Source organism: Pelodiscus sinensis, chromosome 11, assembly GCF_049634645.1.
Source record: "Pelodiscus sinensis isolate JC-2024 chromosome 11, ASM4963464v1, whole genome shotgun sequence".
NCBI lineage: Eukaryota > Metazoa > Chordata > Testudines > Trionychidae > Pelodiscus > Pelodiscus sinensis.
The window spans coordinates 16146409-16163045 of NC_134721.1; the positions used below are offsets into that span (position 1 = coordinate 16146409).

The 16637-nt window shown below is 40.7% G+C and overlaps 1 protein-coding gene across 1 annotated transcript in view; it reads left to right on the plus strand.

The window, feature by feature from the left end:
- The window catches only part of ITPR1 (inositol 1,4,5-trisphosphate receptor type 1), a 268821-nt gene that overhangs the window by 213847 nt on the left and 38337 nt on the right, over positions 1 to 16637 (plus strand). Inside the window, 7 exon segments of the mRNA XM_075939741.1 lie at positions 397 to 507; positions 1848 to 1943; positions 2910 to 3032; positions 4684 to 4788; positions 5641 to 5833; positions 10532 to 10654; positions 16352 to 16527. Coding sequence (XP_075795856.1) covers positions 397 to 507; positions 1848 to 1943; positions 2910 to 3032; positions 4684 to 4788; positions 5641 to 5833; positions 10532 to 10654; positions 16352 to 16527 — 927 coding nt within the window.

Here is a 16637-nt window from a genome sequence, read left to right on the forward strand (position 1 = left end):
GGGGGAGGGGGGGGCGGTAAAAAACAATCCTCCCATACCTTTAGTAAAGCAGCGTGTTCTTCCTTAGCAATAAGCTCTGTGGTGTTTATGCCAAAGCTGTTGACCAGCTGCTGTGCTGTGGGGCTTTCCTCAGCCAAGTCTTTTTGGGTAGGTCATCACATATGATTGTAGTCACATTTGAAACCAGGTATTTTAGTGTGTTTTTTTTCTTTATTGAATCCCTTCACTGAACTGAAAACTTCCATTCATCCATCCCACTCATCTGAGGGGAGATGAGGGGAAAAAAAGGTGACTTCTCTTTGGAGAGAGTTGATTGAGTCAACGGTGTTTTTTTAAAAACTGCTGTTGAGCTAGTTCCCTTTTCACTGTGGTTGACTCTGATTTTTCTCTGCACAGAACTGCATTGCAACTCATGAATCCAACGGTATTGACATCATCACAGCATTAATTCTCAATGACATCAACCCACTGGGGAAAAAGAGGATGGACCTTGTATTAGAACTGAAGGCAAGTGGCTATTCTACAGTGAGCTATGCATTGCCAGTGAGATGAAGCAAGAGTCGATACCTGAAGCAAGATATTTGGGGGGGGGGGGTTTAACTTGAAATTGTAAAATCCTTTTTACATATATTCTTCAAAAAATTAAATACCTTTATTGCAGTACTGTTTTTAATATCAGCTGTGATGGATTGTACTCTGAATTATTCATATTCAAGTAGTCTAATGCCTTGTGGTATTTCACATTTCCTTCCTGTATCACTTGGCATCACCGGGTTTCAGAATGATTTTCAGTTACAAAGCGATGAAGTAGATCTAATCTTCAGTCTGGTTGTCTTTTGCCTTATCCTACAGCATCTTGACTATGCAAGCTCAGTATTCATGAGTAGTGAAGTCTGCCAATGCTACAGTCATTTTAAAAGAAAATAATTTCACTAGGGATGTGAAATTTAACCAGTTAAGAGAAAGGGCACTCCAGCACAGCTGGGTATGGGCCTCTGGGTAGAGGTAGCCCTGGACATTCAGAACGGCCTCTACCTTAGAACAGGGGCGGCTCCTAACTCCCACAGAAGGTGGGGGCAGGAGTGGTTGCTGCAGCCCCCACCAGTTAATCTGAACCAGTAAATATCACCCGTTGAGGGTGATGCTTACCAGCTAACCTTTCACATCCCTAAACATTGCAGTTCTAAACATTTTGGCTGTGTCTACACTGGCATGAATTTCCGGAAATGCTTAAAACAGAATAGTTTTTGTTATAAGTATTTCCGGAAAAAGAGCGTCTACATTGGCAGGCTGCTTTTCCGGAAAAGCCCTTTTCCCGGAAAAGCATCTGTGGCCAATGTAGACGCGCTTTTCCAGAAAAGAGCCCCGATCGTCATTTTCGCGATCGGGGCTTTTTTCCGGAAAAGACTATTGGGCTGTCTACACTGGCCCTTTTCTGGAACAGTGTTCCGGAATAAGGACTTATGCCTGAGCGGGAGCAGCATAGCTTTTCCGGAATAGCGGCTGATTTTGTACAGTAGAGCGTCGTTGCTTTTCCGGAAATTCAAGGGCCAGCGCAGACAGCTCGCAGCTTATTCCCGAAAAGCGGCTGATTTTCTGGAATAAGTGGCCCAGTGTAGAGACAGCCTTTAGGTATCTGAAGCCAAAAGCTTTACTGACTCAATTTGATTTCCCTTCACAACAAGTAAATGTTGTGTTTTAGGCAGGGTTTTAGCTGTATGGGTGCTGTTGACCTTACTGAGTGCTAGGTGACTGTATCAAAGGACTCTCTCTTAGAATTCAGATTAGTTTGGTGGAGTTTTTGTTACTTGACAGTGACTGGCATTTTTCTTCTTTCTTTCCACCAGAACAATGCCTCCAAATTACTGCTGGCAATCATGGAGAGCAGGCATGACAGTGAGAATGCGGAGAGAATACTTTATAATATGAGACCAAAAGAATTGGTAAGTTTTCTATGCCTCTCGTAAACATCAGACTTCCCTAAACTAGTTTGGCAGCATACCGGGAACCAATTATAATGCCAGGTGGTTGGTTAAGATAAAGGGTCAACTTTAGATTACATATCATAGATCAATAACCAGTGGTCTATTCCATTGGTCACTAGCAACTTGGAAGAGCTTTCCAGGATTTGATGGAAAGGGTAACTGTTGGTTCAAAGGCCCATTTATTTTGTCAATAGCAGAAGTGGTTAAGGAGGTAGCACTGACTACTGCAGTGAAGGCAATAACTTCTCCAGTGAATGATGAAAGGAAAGGAGCATATAAGAATCTTTTATTCCAGAAAATTTACTGCTATAAACCATTTCACTGAGAGAATGACAAAGAATTAGAGTTTTATGATGGTATAAAAGTGAGTCCATAAACTCTAGCAGTCTCCCAGGGCTGTATAAATATTAACTGACCAAAAACAAGCCAGAAAATTCAAAGTACAGCTGAAATTCTGCTAACTTGTCTTGTTGTGCATAGTTAATAGCAAGAACCCGAGATCAGAGCATGACATAACATACTACAAATGCTCTATTATCCAGGAACAATGGGGTGAATTGAGGACAGAGTTTCAGCCTTCACTTCAGTTTTCCTTACATTGAGTCAAATAGATCTGATGTAGGCAAAATTTGACAACAGATGGTAGCTGTAAAAATCTTGAATAGCCTGAACCAATCTACATGAAGAGGGGTCGGGGGATGTAAAATTCTTTGAAAGCAGTTAATTTACCCTTCAAAGTTCATCAGTCTTCTGCTTTGTGAATCTTAGCCTCCTGTTTTATGCTGGATGTTCACGGGCCATATAGTTCACCCTTGAATGTGTATGTGCAGTGTTCATTGACTTCTGTTGGATTCTAAATGCAGAGCCATGACAGAATTTAATCTGAAAATCTGAGTTAACTCTTTTTTTTGTCTTTCTTCCTAGGTGGAAGTGATAAAGAAGGCTTATATGCAAGGAGAGGTGGAGTTTGAGGATGGAGAGAATGGTGAAGATCTTGCAGCATCTCCTAGGAACGTGGGACACAATATTTACATATTAGCTCATCAGGTATAAATACATTTATAGCTCTGGCATATGTAATGTATACAAGATTGAAGATAAGTAAGTAATCTAGTTTTTGTTGATTTGCTAATGTCTTGGTAGTTAGGACAGAATTCTTCAAGAACTCATCACAATATACTTCTCTGCTTTCTATAGTACCATAGTTCCCACTGCGAGTCAAACCTGGTCTTTACCCTAACACATTCAAAAATGGAAATTCTGTGTATGTACAATGAGAGGAGCAAAGGACTTTAATCTTTTATAATGAAGAATTGCCAGCTTCTTTGTCCTAACTGATGAAGTTCCTAGTGGCATGTTTCATGATCTTCAAGGCACTGGGATGATATGTCTTCCATAACAGTTACATACAGTGTTTCATTTTATGTCCCATGTGAAATTCTCATCACAGATACGGTATTTAAATTGGGCAATAGAACTTCATTTCTGCTTCTATTGTTCACACCTATGACTGTCTGAACGGTTGGCACAACCGAGCCACACTCTTGAATTTGTGTTGTTTAAAAAAAAAAATTACACAGATTCTCTGCTGTGATACTATCCAATACCATGAGACTCTCCTTTGATACCATCCAGTATTGTTCAGTCCCCGTCCCCTCTGCTGGAGCCTATTCTTAATACTCTGGTTAACCAGGTTGTATTTTCCAAACACCAATAGATGATCATGGAAGTAGTAAATCATAGCTCATAGTATATTAGGTATGTCCGGTAGGTATTCCTTGTTGGTGAGGCCCATGAGTAGATCAAACAAACCATCTGCTATGTTGAAAATAGTATCAATATAAGCTTTCGAGTACCATCTCATTATTAGTGCCACCACTATTAGTAAAAGCAAAATCTTCCAACCATTCTTTCTGCAGGTCAGTGGTGGGAAAACTGCGTCCTGTGGGCCTCATGTGAGCCATTGAGGTTCAATGTATGTCCCATGAGCCATTTTGTTTAGTGATGCCCATGTACAGGGTTGGCGGATTCTGCTGATTTCCATCCCACATAGTTTTTTCCTACTGGTATTTCTAAAGTGACATACATGTAAAGGAAAAGCACATGAATGAGATGCGAACTGTTGCACACCACATCAACTGTAAGAGCCGTGTGCTCCCTCTGCAACCAATCAAAGCATTGCTATGATTCATTTGTCACACCCTGCAAATTCTAGGTACTCAAGCCGTTTGCAAAACTATTGTATCACAGGAGACTGTCCTGTTTACTACAAAATTGTGGCCCACTGAGTTGGAGGGCCACTCATGCAACCCACTCACTAGCCCATCACTGCTTTAGGAGCTTGACTTATTAGAGTCCTACCTAAGAACTGTACACAACTTGAAAGCTGATGTATGAGGGAGGCTGGCTTGTACCAGAATCCCCCAAGACCCTGTCTCAAGTCAGACAGGATAGAGGAGAACTCCAAAGGTTGGAACACAGTGTGGAAATCAAACCAAAAAAGCCAACTCCTCTAGTCACACTCCATCTCTCAAAATAGAATTAAATGGTGCCTGGCTGAAATATAACAATCCTTGTTCCAACTTGGCACTCTTCTTACCAGCTGTGTATGTTTTATTTTTTGCATAAAAAATTAGAAATTAATGTTACAAGGAAGCATCTGGTGTCTCCCACTCCCTTTGCCTCCCTTTTGTTTTAGTTGGCTCGTCATAACAAAGAGCTGCAGAACATGCTGAAGCCTGGAGGTCAGATAGATGGAGATGAAGCACTGGAGTTCTATGCCAAGCACACAGCACAAATTGAGGTAAAGAAGGAAATGGCAAGTGCCCGTTCATAATGTGCTGGAGATCCTTTGATACAAAAAATAATCTTCCAAAGAGAGAGGCACTGGAAGGAAGACTCCCCTTAAAAATAGTTACTTCGTTAAGGGTGTTTTGATTCTGGTGGGTGTCTTAATCTACACCTCAGTAACTAGTTTTATCTTGTCTTTTGATGTGGGTGTAAAGTTTTTTTTTTTCTGCCTCTTCGCAGAAACCGGCTCTGGTGCAATTTTATAGGCAGAACTACAGAGAAGCCTATTTGCAAATTCAAGTGTGTTTTCAATCAAGGAAATATGGTTTGGCTAATACTATCACTGAATTCATAGGGCAAGTTAGAGAATATTGACAACACTTTTTTCCTACTAAATGAGATTTGATCAGACATTAAGCCAAATGAGACTGTTTCTGAAAATTTAATTGTATGACATGGAATGATATTGAAAAGCTTTTGTTATGTGTAAGATAATAGTAATCATAAGTAGCTACTATCTATAAAACAAAAATTGTTTTGCTTCTGTAGTGTGAATGTGTTGAAATTCAAAAGGAGTCGAATACCTAGCTCCTTCAGACCTTTTAAAAATCCTAGCGTAGAACAGTAATGCCATACTGAGAGTAAAAAAGATTGTAATGCCTTGAAACTAAATGCTAGGTGAATGAACAGTAAATAGAAAAATTACTTTGATAATATTCTAATAAACAACTTATCTTCAGTAGTTTTGAGATTTAAATTCTAGAATTTCAGTTCATATAAAAAATATCTGACATTGCAGCATTCCATTATTTTGCAATAACATGCGAATAACTACCATACAAACTCAAAAATCTGTATTGTCTAGATTGTTAGATTGGACCGTACAATGGAGCAAATAGTCTTCCCTGTACCAAGTATATGTGAATTCCTCACCAAGGAATCTAAACTACGGATATACTACACCACAGAGAGAGATGAACAAGGCAGTAAGATCAATGATTTCTTCTTGAGATCAGAAGACCTCTTCAATGAAATGAACTGGCAAAAGAAATTGAGAGGTAGGTTGGAACTACTAATGTCTCTGGCTGAAGAAAAGTTGATGTGTTTGTTTGTTTGTTTGTTTGTTTGTTTGTTTGTTTGTTTGTTTGTTTGTTTGTTTGTTTGTTTTTTTAATAATAAAGTGAGAACTTCAGAATAATGAATCTTGATTTCATAATCTTTTACCAGTGTGGGTAGTGCACTGTAGCATTATGTTGCAACTAAATAGTATTTGGGTTTTTTTTAAATATTTAAAAATCAAATATTCTCAGGCAGAGATTTTTCACAGTTGCACTGATGTTAAGTTTACTGGGTGATCTTTTTTTTTTCCATAAGACTAGAACATAATCTACGTCTTCTGCTTCAATATTTTAAAAATCTAAACTAATATTCCAAATTGGATTATCTGAAAAAATCATTCATTTATGTCTGAGGCTCTTGTACAGTTGTCAGTTATGCCTTGTCTTCACTTTGTGGAAGATCAAAGCTGCTGTGATCAATCTTCTGGAGTTTGATTTAGCGAGTCTAGTTAAGACTTACTAAATCAAACTCAGAAGGCACCCCCTGCCAGCATCTAGTACTCCTGCATTTGTGAGGACTAAGGGAAGCTGATAGGAACGTTTGCTCCAATCAGCATCCAGCTGTAGGGACGCCGCCAAGCTCAGTTTAAGATGAATTGCGTACCTGAAGTCAAGCTGCCAAGTGTAGTGTAGACTTGGCCTTAGTCAGCATGTGCCAACAATGACCCTTTGTCAGTATTAGAAAGAAAGCAATTATTCACTGTAGCATCTGTTTATAGATGTTGCCCTCCTAGACTCTAGTTATTATTGCATTTCCTTAAAATGTTCCAGAGTACCTATGCTGCTGTTAGTGTTCCCCATAATTTTTCCCACCCCAGAGTAGAATTAATGTTATGTACACCAGTATGGAGGTAATGTGCGACATAGGGTGGCAGTCAAAGCAAAGTTGCCTTTGGACTGGAGAAGAGGCGCCTCATTCAGGCCATCCCTCTCTGGCCACCAGACTGGAGGCTAGGTTGGGAGTGGGACAACCCTCTTCCCATTCTTGCGCAGGTGCCTTGAGCACCTGTGCAGTGCTAACTAGGCAGCTGCATGGCCACATGGCTTACAAGGAGCTTATGTTGTTGTCTGTGCTTACTGTAGGAAATGCAGACTTCCACAGTCAGTGGAATTGTTTGCAATGTAAGTTGTACATCTGTAAATCATCAAAGTCTGCCTGGAGCTCCAGAGAGACCCAGGCTAGTTAACACTAATGTAATAACAATTGCTTGCAAGACTTTCCATTGACATTAACAGCCAGGACTCACCCTCAAACTTATGTGCTGAGATCCCAATGGAATCAGTGAAAGCTGAGCATCTTAAGCCTGAAAGGGCTAATGAAAACTCAATAAATAGTTGCTGCTGTTGGAATAGACTTAGGCTAATTTTTGTAACAGCTAAAAATAAACTATCATCATATTACTTGAAAGCATGAAAGTCACATGTGGATCAGATAAGGTCTAAAACTTATTCAACTCCCCTGAAATATATTTGACCTGTCTGGTGAATACTAAATGGAGTAGATCACTGTTTTAACATTTAACAATGGCTTTATATTTTTGACAGTTTCAGAATCTTGTGTAAGCATCTTCTCAAAATGACTTTAAGAATCATACAAGAAATGTATAGTTCTGTGTATGATAGAGTTAGGAATACATCCTATAAAACACTCCAGGGAAGTGATCAGCTATATTTATTGGCATAATCGTACAAATACAGTTTTTTGTTACTTGTCTGGTTCAAAACAGCTGACGGTTCTCTCTAGGCTCTGTGGTGCCTCTGGCAGGGCAAGAGCTGGGGCAAAGACTTCATGTGCTCCCCCACACACCCTGGCTAATCTGGAGGTGGTGGAGCATAGAGGCCTCTTCTCACCGCCTCGGGTGGGCCACACCTAGAGGGAACAGCTCCCTACTGCCTAAGGCTTCCCCCCCCTCCCACTCCTTTGGGGCAGCCTGCAACCACTTCCAAAAATCGTGAAGTAACCCCCCTTCAAAAATTATTGCCCACCCCTGATTTAAAGAAACATTAAGAACAGAAAAAGTATGGAGAACAATACACCATATAACTGAAAAGTTGCTGGATTTAATTTCAGTGAGTTTTTGCATGTGCCTAGGTTTAGATGCAATGAAGCTTATGCTATTTTTATGATGACTTCATAACTTTGTGTTGGCCATTCCTTAGCATTTGGCTTGTCAAGACAATGTTTTTCACTTGCATTTCAGTTGCGTATTATACAGGTTTTTTTTTTTTTTTTTTTTTACCCATGTTTAGGTTCTTAATAATGTTGAGAGAACTTGTTAAGGAGGAGAATGATTATTTACGGTTTACGGAGCAATGGATGTTGTGATGTTCTAGATCTTTGCATTTATTAATTAATCCTCATATATAACTCATGAGTTATGTTTTTGTTTTTTGTTTTTTAAAGTCTCTTCTCTCAACTTTTCTGTGAGCTCCTTTCTTTTCACTGCAACATTACATCTCAGTGCACATGATTTTTCTTTTTGGCAGGAGGATGCTTGATATCCCTACCTGTTCAATGAGTATTTTTTTCTTAGGCTATGTCTAGACTACATTCCTCTTTCAAAAGAGGAATGTAGATGAAGCAAATTGAAAGTGCAAATGAAGCACGGATTTAAATATCCCGCGCTTCATTTGCATATTCACATCTGAGCGCTTTTTCAAAAAAGGATTTTTCGCAAGTGAAAGTGCAGTCTAGACGAGGTTCTCTTGGGGGGAAAAAAATCCTTTTTTGAAAGAATCTATACTCCTGAAAAAATCAGGAGTATGGGTTCTTTCAAAAAGGGTTTTTTCTTTTTTAAAGAACCCCCTCTAGACTGCGCTTTCATTTTCGAAAAATCCTTTTTTGAAAAAGCGCTCAGATGCGAATATGCAAATGGAGCACGGGATATTTAAATCAACACTTTGTACTTTCAATTTGCTTCATTTACATTCCTCTTTTGAAAGAGGAATGTAGTCTAGATGTGCCCATAGATTACAATAGCAACTGACTTCTGCAGAGTACAGCAATCATGCAGTCTGCCTGTAGTAGTTGTCTGCCTGTAGTAGTTAAATTCCAGGGGATTTTAACTTGACGCAGATGGATTTACTGTAAGGTAGCATCTCAGAGTGCTCTCCTTTTCATCTTAATTGGTCCATGACCATTTCAGAAAATGAATCCTTCAGCGCTGATCTGTACTTCTTAATTCAGGCTGTAGAGCTTATTAAAATTAGGACAATGGGTTTTTTTTGAGAAGGAGGTTTTTTTAGTGTTTTCCACAGGTTCTTTATTGTTTAAAATGTGCAGCTGTTTAATTACCTGCATAATATTGTGTAGCTACATGTCAGGGACAAAGTGTTTGCATCTTTAGCCTACAGCAGAGTGCTAAGTTGGAAGTCCAGTTGGCTGCAGTCTCATGTCTCTGGGGTAACATGGTGCTATTGTTAGCGTGCTATGAAGTGGGGATGTAACAGTGTAACCATTTAAATGGTTACTGATAAGCATGAGCTTATCGGTTACTGTAACAGTTACACACCGACTCCCAGCCCTGCTCTGAGAACCAGTTGCCACCCCACACTGCTAACTCTGTATCAGCACCGAGTGGGGCCAAGAACCCGTACATGGCTCTTGGCTTTTAAGCCAGCTCCCAGTGCGCACCGTTTCCAACGGAGCAGGTTGCCACGCTGTGTTGCTGCCTGTGTTTGAGGCAGAAGTGGGGAGCGGCAGCTGGCACTCTGGGAGCGGGGCTATAGGCAGAAGCTGGTACGCACCGGGAGCCGACTTAACTTCCAGTGCGCACCAGCTCCTGGGGATCCAACTGCCGTCCCATTCTGTGGGCTCTGCAGTATAAAACTCCTACTGCAGAGCCTACAGTGCAGCCGGCTCCCCAGGAGTGGGGCTGGAAGCCAGGGCCCCCAGAGTGCACTGGCTTTAAGCTTTATGCTGCAGAGCCTGCAGCATGTAACCACGTAGCCGCTAAGATTTTCAGCAGTTACGTAGTTACCTGCTTAACTGCTTTTTAACATCTGTACTATAACTCTGTATTGTGTATTTAACATCTTGGCTGAATTTTCTTCCTGCAATGTGGACACCCTATCTTATGGGGATTAATTCAGGGCTAGATGACACAGTGACTAACGTGCCAACAGCCAGTCCGTGCAGGCAGCGTCAGAGTTGCTGCAACCCAGCTTGCTGCAATAGAGGAGAGAATTGAAGAAGGGTAGAAAGTCTGGCCAGTGAGTGATAGCATGTAGCACTGCACAGCACAGAGGGATGCAGCCAGAACACTCTCACCCTTGCTAAGGCATACAGACCTTCGTTATTTCCTGATCACCACCTTCTGGTTTTTTGGATCTAGTGAGTGCAGACTATATTGTGGAAAATGTAAATATCTTCTCTATGTGCAGGGATTTCTTAGGAAAGACCTGCTCTTTGAAGTCATTCTCGTGCTAAAGCAGTCCCAAAAGCTAGGGTATGTTTTAACATTTGGTCCTTTGAAAGGCCAAACAAATGAACTTCAGAACAAGTGATGGCAAAAAAGCACAAGATCAACTGCAGTAAAAACTAAGTGTAAACAAACAGGGCTTTCATGGAGATGGACTGTCTTTACACAAGCCTCTGATGTCTTTCCAATACTCACTTTTTTCTTTCTTCCTTCACAGCTCAACCTGTGTTGTACTGGTGCTCTCGCAACATGTCCTTCTGGAGCAGTATTTCATTTAACCTTGCGGTCCTTATGAATCTACTTGTAGCATTTTTCTATCCGTTCAAAGGAGTCCGAGGAGGTACTAATATTTGAGACATTTTTAAGAAGTGAACAGATTGGATGCAATGGAACAAATTCTTCCCTTACTTACATCTGTGTATCCCTGTTAACTTTGAGGGTACATGGATATAAATGGGGTAGAATGGGGAGGGGGAGACTCATTAAAATTCTGATGTACAATTTTATTACTCCATTAATATTGCTGTAAAGAATCCTTAGAAGGGGAAAATGACAGGGGTTGTAATAGGCTGGGAATCCTCTTTAATACAAACTGCTTCAATGGAAATGTTTTCAAGCACAATATTGGCTCTAATTTCTTCTTAATTAAAAAATGATCCAAGAAAGAAAGGAGCAACAATTCTGGAACTGCTGCTTTCAAATTTATTTCATAGCTATGTATCTTAATTTTTTGTATACAAAAATAAACAACATTTATTTGTTATTTTCCTCTAGCTTGGGGGATGGAGTGCCATGGGGAGGGGGGGGGGCCACAGTGATGGTGGGAAGGGATGAGGCTTGGAAGGGATGGAAACCTACAGCCCCCCATCCCCCCAAGACTCCCAGGCTGCTTGTGTGTTTGCTCCACTCTGGGGATGACCTGCAGGTGGGAGTTTGAGATCCTTGTTTGAAAAGTTGTCCTTAAGAACACTGCTATAGAAGACGCTAGCAATGAATTATACAGATCTTGAGGGGATTGCGCAGTCCCTGATTAATCAAAAAATGACCTAGGTTTGGGGCTGTCATTTATAGCTAGCTTCAGATCCAGTTCAGGAAAATGCTCCCTGGTGGAGCTTAATTAGATTCAGTTGACCATACTTGGGCTCAGCATCTTAGAGGAGTGGGGAGGGGGAAGAGACACATGGGGTCATTTTAGCCAGAGGGTGCAGCTGGAAGCTGGGGGGAGAGGGGGAGGGAACTGAAGGTGCCACGTTGGGCATTTATATATTGTATGTAGAATTTGCTGCTTGTAAAACTGCATGGAAGAAATGTTCAGCTTAGAGGCTTTTGCCACATTTCTGTAGGGTAGCGTTAGTTAGAACCCCAGAAACAAAACCTCATCCAGGAGAAGGTGATTGATAAATCAAACTTCTGCTCCCCTTTCTTCATTCAGACACTGGCCCTGCTACAATAGCCAATGCATAATCTATATATTAAATGGATCTAGGTAATAGGTGGGCATGTATTCTCTCCAGTTGAACTTTCTTTTCTAATCCATCTTGCCACTCATCTGATTTCTTACTGGCAGTGTGCTGAGTTGTAGGTTTCAAAACTTCAGTCAAATACATCTGAACTATAGCCCAACAATAGTCCAAAATCCAATGAGCCCAACCTGTGAAATGAAAGCAACCAGAAAAAAGGAATAAGGTGAAATAGTTTAGAGGGCCGTAATTTATCAATTTAGTATTTGATGCCAAGTTACAGGAGCAGTGAAGTAGAGGCAGGTCAGCACAGGCAAGTGAAATGGGGATCTAAAGTAATGCTTGTCTTCTCCTGTGATGGCACTGAGGCAATATGTGCCATGTGAGATCAAGATCTTTGTTGCTATGGCAAGAGAATTGTTTGGGAAGGAAGAGCTGGGTTAAATTCTGGAACGTAGGACACTTTTCCGTTTCTGCACGAATTAACTCTTCTGCCATGAGAATCCGTAAAATGTTGTACAATTATCTGAGTACAGGTCTCCTAGTGGTTGGAAAGATTCTACAACTGCAAGCAAAAACAGTCCCCCAAAGTTTCAAAGATCTGATGTTAAATTTTAAAAGTCTGATTTTATGGATGTTAGCATAATGTTTAATAAATAGCGTATGTGATGTTATGAGGGGCACTCTGTTGACTTGAGTGGAAAGGAAAGTCGCTTTTCAGAGTAATATGGGAAAATAAATAATTATTTGGCCTTTTAAGTTCAGGGACTTTATCTTTTATGTTCTGAAAACCTCATTAACCATCTAACACTTTTTAAAAACCTCTTTATTGATATAAAATCATTTAGAGCGCTTGATTAAGCAGCAATAATCCTATCAAAGTGGATCATTTAGTGGAAAACTGTTTCCCAAATTAGCTGTTAGTACTCCAGAAAGAGCTTGGAATCATTATGGGTAGTTCTCTGAACACATCTGCTCAGTGAGTAGCAGCAGTGATAAAACTAACAGAATGCAAGAAACCATTAGGAAAGGGATAGATAAGCAAACAACGTGTCATCATGATCCTTTATAATTCCATGATACACTCACAATTGATAACACTCACAATTGATCACCTGATCTCAGAAAAGACACCTAGATTTGGAAAAGGTCCGGAGAAGGGTAACAAAAGTGATTTAAGGGGATGGAACAGCTTCTATTTGAGGACAGATTAACACTGGACTCTATAGTTAAGAAAAGAGATGACTAAAAGAGAATAGGATAGATGTCTACAAAATCGTGAGTGGCGTGGAGTAAATGACCAGGGAAGTTTTATTTACTCCTTCTTACATTACACAAGAACCATGGGTTACTCAATGTAATTAATGGGCAGCAGATTTAAAACAAACATAAGGTAGTACTTCTTAGAATCATAGCCTATTAGAACTGGAAGGGACCTTAAGAGGTCAAGTCCAGTCTCCTGCACTTAACAGCAGGACCAACCACCATCTAGACCATTTCCGATTTGTCTGACCTTCTCTTAAATATCTCCAATGATGGAGATTCCATTACTTCACTACGCAATTTATTCTGGTGCTTAACCACCCTGACAGGAAGTTTTTTCCTGATGTCTAAGGGTATGTCTACACTTGCACACTCTTTCAAGAGAGGGATGCAAATGAAGACATTCAAAATTGCAAATGAAGCCAGGATTTAAATTTTGAATGTCTTCATTTGCATCCCTCTCTCGAAAGAGCATGCAAGCGTAGACCTACCCAAACCTAACCCTCCCTTGCTGCAATTTAAGCCCATTGCCTCTTGTTCTAGTATGTCTAGATTGCAGCGCTTTTCCCGGAAAAGCAATGCTGTGTCCAAGGAATGTGTCCACTTTTCTGAAAAAAACAATTGGAAAAGCAGACGCGTTCTTTCGCCATCCCTGTAAACCTCGTTTTACAAGGAAGAAGGGATGACTCAAAAAAGCAAGTTTTTCTGAAATTTGGTGCTGTGCAGACACACCAAATTTCTGAAAAGCCTCTTTCGAAAGGAAAGCGGAAAAAGATACACCAATTTTCCAACTTTTTTTTTGTAGTCTACACGGAACTGTTCTCAGATCTTAAGAACTATTTTTCTCCCTCCCTCTTGTAACATCCTTTTAGGTTCTTGAAAGCCATTGTCAGGTCACATCTGTCGTCTGTTTTCCAGACTAAACAAACCCAATACTTTCAGTCTTCTAGACATTGAATCATTTTTGTTGCTTTTCTCTGGACCTTCTCCAGCTTTTCCACATCTTTCCTGAAATATGATGCCTAGAATTGGACACAGTGCTCCAGTTGAGGTCTAATTGGCACAGATGCAGTCAACCTGTGGAACTCGTTGCCTTGAGAAATTGTGAAGGACAAAAGTTCAACTGGATTAAAAAAAGAATTAGATAAATTCGTGGAGGATAGGTCCATCATTGGGTATTGGCCACGATGGCGGGGATGCAGTGTCATGCTCAAGTTGTCCCTGAACTTCGGACTGCCAGAACTGACACTGGATAATGGGGTGGCACAGAGACAAGTTATGGTCTAGATGGACCATTGTTTTGACCTAATATGGCCATTCTTATGGTGTGTCTTCTGGACTCTGAGCTGCTAGTGCATAATGCTGTGAGAGGTACCATAGTGTGGAAGGCCAAAATTTGGAAACTTGAATGCCTATACTTAGATACCTCAATCAATATTTAGGTTCCTAAATAAGTGCCTGGGGCTTTCAAGATGCCAAGAATCTTCCATAGTTCACTGCAGATGCATAACACTTCTGAAACCTGACATATTTTCCTTCCAGCAAACATGTGACAGACTCTGGACACAGACGTCTTCTGGCGAGGAGTGTACATTTCTTTCCTGAGAACCATTCAGAGTTGATCACAAATTGGTCATTCGCAACTTGGAACTCTATTTTCCAGGGCTAACGCTTCGTTTCCATTATCCTCCCAGTCCTTACTGGCAGCGAGGCGTATTTGTGACCTGAAGTCTAGTTTTTTTTTTCTGTTCTCACGCCCCCATTTTGAGAACGTGCTGCTGGAGCAACCTTAAAAGTTAACTTTTATAACAGCATTCTATTCCACTTATTCTAATGCAGCCTGTGGTGTATCCTTTCAAAAGCATGTACTGCAGGCAACCTTGAAGGTGTCTTTTAATTCCAACTAGATTTGCAGGCCTGCTGTGAATAGTTGAAACTGAAAAGGGAGAATTTAGATTTTATTATAACAGAATGTTAACACTTAAACAGGTGGCTAGGTCCTTTAAAAGTGTATTCTACCCTCTCATTGGAATTTCAGTGCCAAGTATATTCACTTCTGTACCTTCTCTCCACTTTCCTCTCCCTGTGGCATTTGATCTGATGCCTCTGCTTTGAACACTGTACCTTTTGTTTCTTAGAGCTCAGCCATGTTCAGCCATGGCAGTCATTTTGTCCCATGTTTTTTAACACATTGCTCTCTCTGAGGCAAATGGCTTTGGTTCATTCTTCTTCTGGTTTTCATTAGTCTAAAATTAGTAATTCAGACAATATATGGTTGTTCTTTGTACATAAAAGAGCATCACACTTTCTCTCTCCCAGTCTTGTTTGAGAGAGCCTCAGTTCTGGCCCATGAGCTGCAGACTGCTACAAAGTTTAGGGGACCTCTCCCTTTAGTCTGGTTCCTGCTGAGACACCCATGGCTTGGAAACAGGCAATTCTTTTTATGTGACCTTTGTTATGAAGGGATGCTTCTTCGTGTCCTAAGTAGCCCCACTCTGTGCTAGTGATACAGACCAGCTTCTTTTATTTTTTATGTCTCTTTAACTGAAGTGTATTTAGCCAGGCTGGCTGATGTTCTATAACCAATCAGGTGCATGGGACACTCCAAATAGAACTAGAAACTAGGGATGTAAGCGACTAGTTCACTATCTGATAAGCATAGGTAGTGACTTAACTAGTCGCTCCCCACCCGCCACTTGTTGCCTCTATTAGCAAGTAAGGGGAAGCAGGAGCTGGTGCTGGGGGAGCCAGCTTAAAAGCTGGTTCTCCCTAGCACTGTCTCCACAGGGGGACTGTCTCCGCTGAGGCAGAAGTGTAGTGGGGGACCAGGCACAGCTGGGAATCAGCTGATTCCCGGCTCATGCCCTGTCCTAAGCCACCGTGCCTCTCTGTTTTTTAAATGTATTAAGAGCCAGCAGAAGGGTAGGATTGAAGTGATGGGAAGGTTAGGCCCTGGGTACTTATTTGGTTAGTTTTCCTTCTTTCCATTCAGAGTAGCGACTGAATGCATTACAGAATTGGTCTTCTGTGTTTTCAGATGTTACTTAGACACACGGATGCACAACAAAATGAAGGCTCCCTTAATGCTGATGCTTGATACACAATGCCTTGTGTGTTCAAGTAATATACTTAATTAAAATGTACCCAAGATGCTGTTACTCCGCTTCATCACTTATCAATTTGTAATGGCTGAACAGGTGGGCTGGTGGTATTGCACAGTAATAACATTAAAATGGCATTTATCTGGCTAATCTTGGCTTTGTTATATTTGGTTGTTAGGCATATTTAATCTTCTTTTATTTTTTCCATCCTAGGAACACTAGAGCCCCACTTGTCGGGCTTACTCTGGACAGCTATGCTGATATCTTTGACCATAGTGATAGCTCTTCCTAAGCCCCATGGTATCCGAGCATTAATAGCATCTACGATATTGCGACTAATATTTTCAGTAGGTTTGCAGCCTACTTTATTTCTTCTGGGTGCATTCAATGTAAGTATCACGTAGGTTTTCATTGTAATTGTCATGCTTGTTACATAACAGTTGCTTATCCATTTCTGACAATACCAGACCATAAATACTCACCCTAGAACATTGTGGAG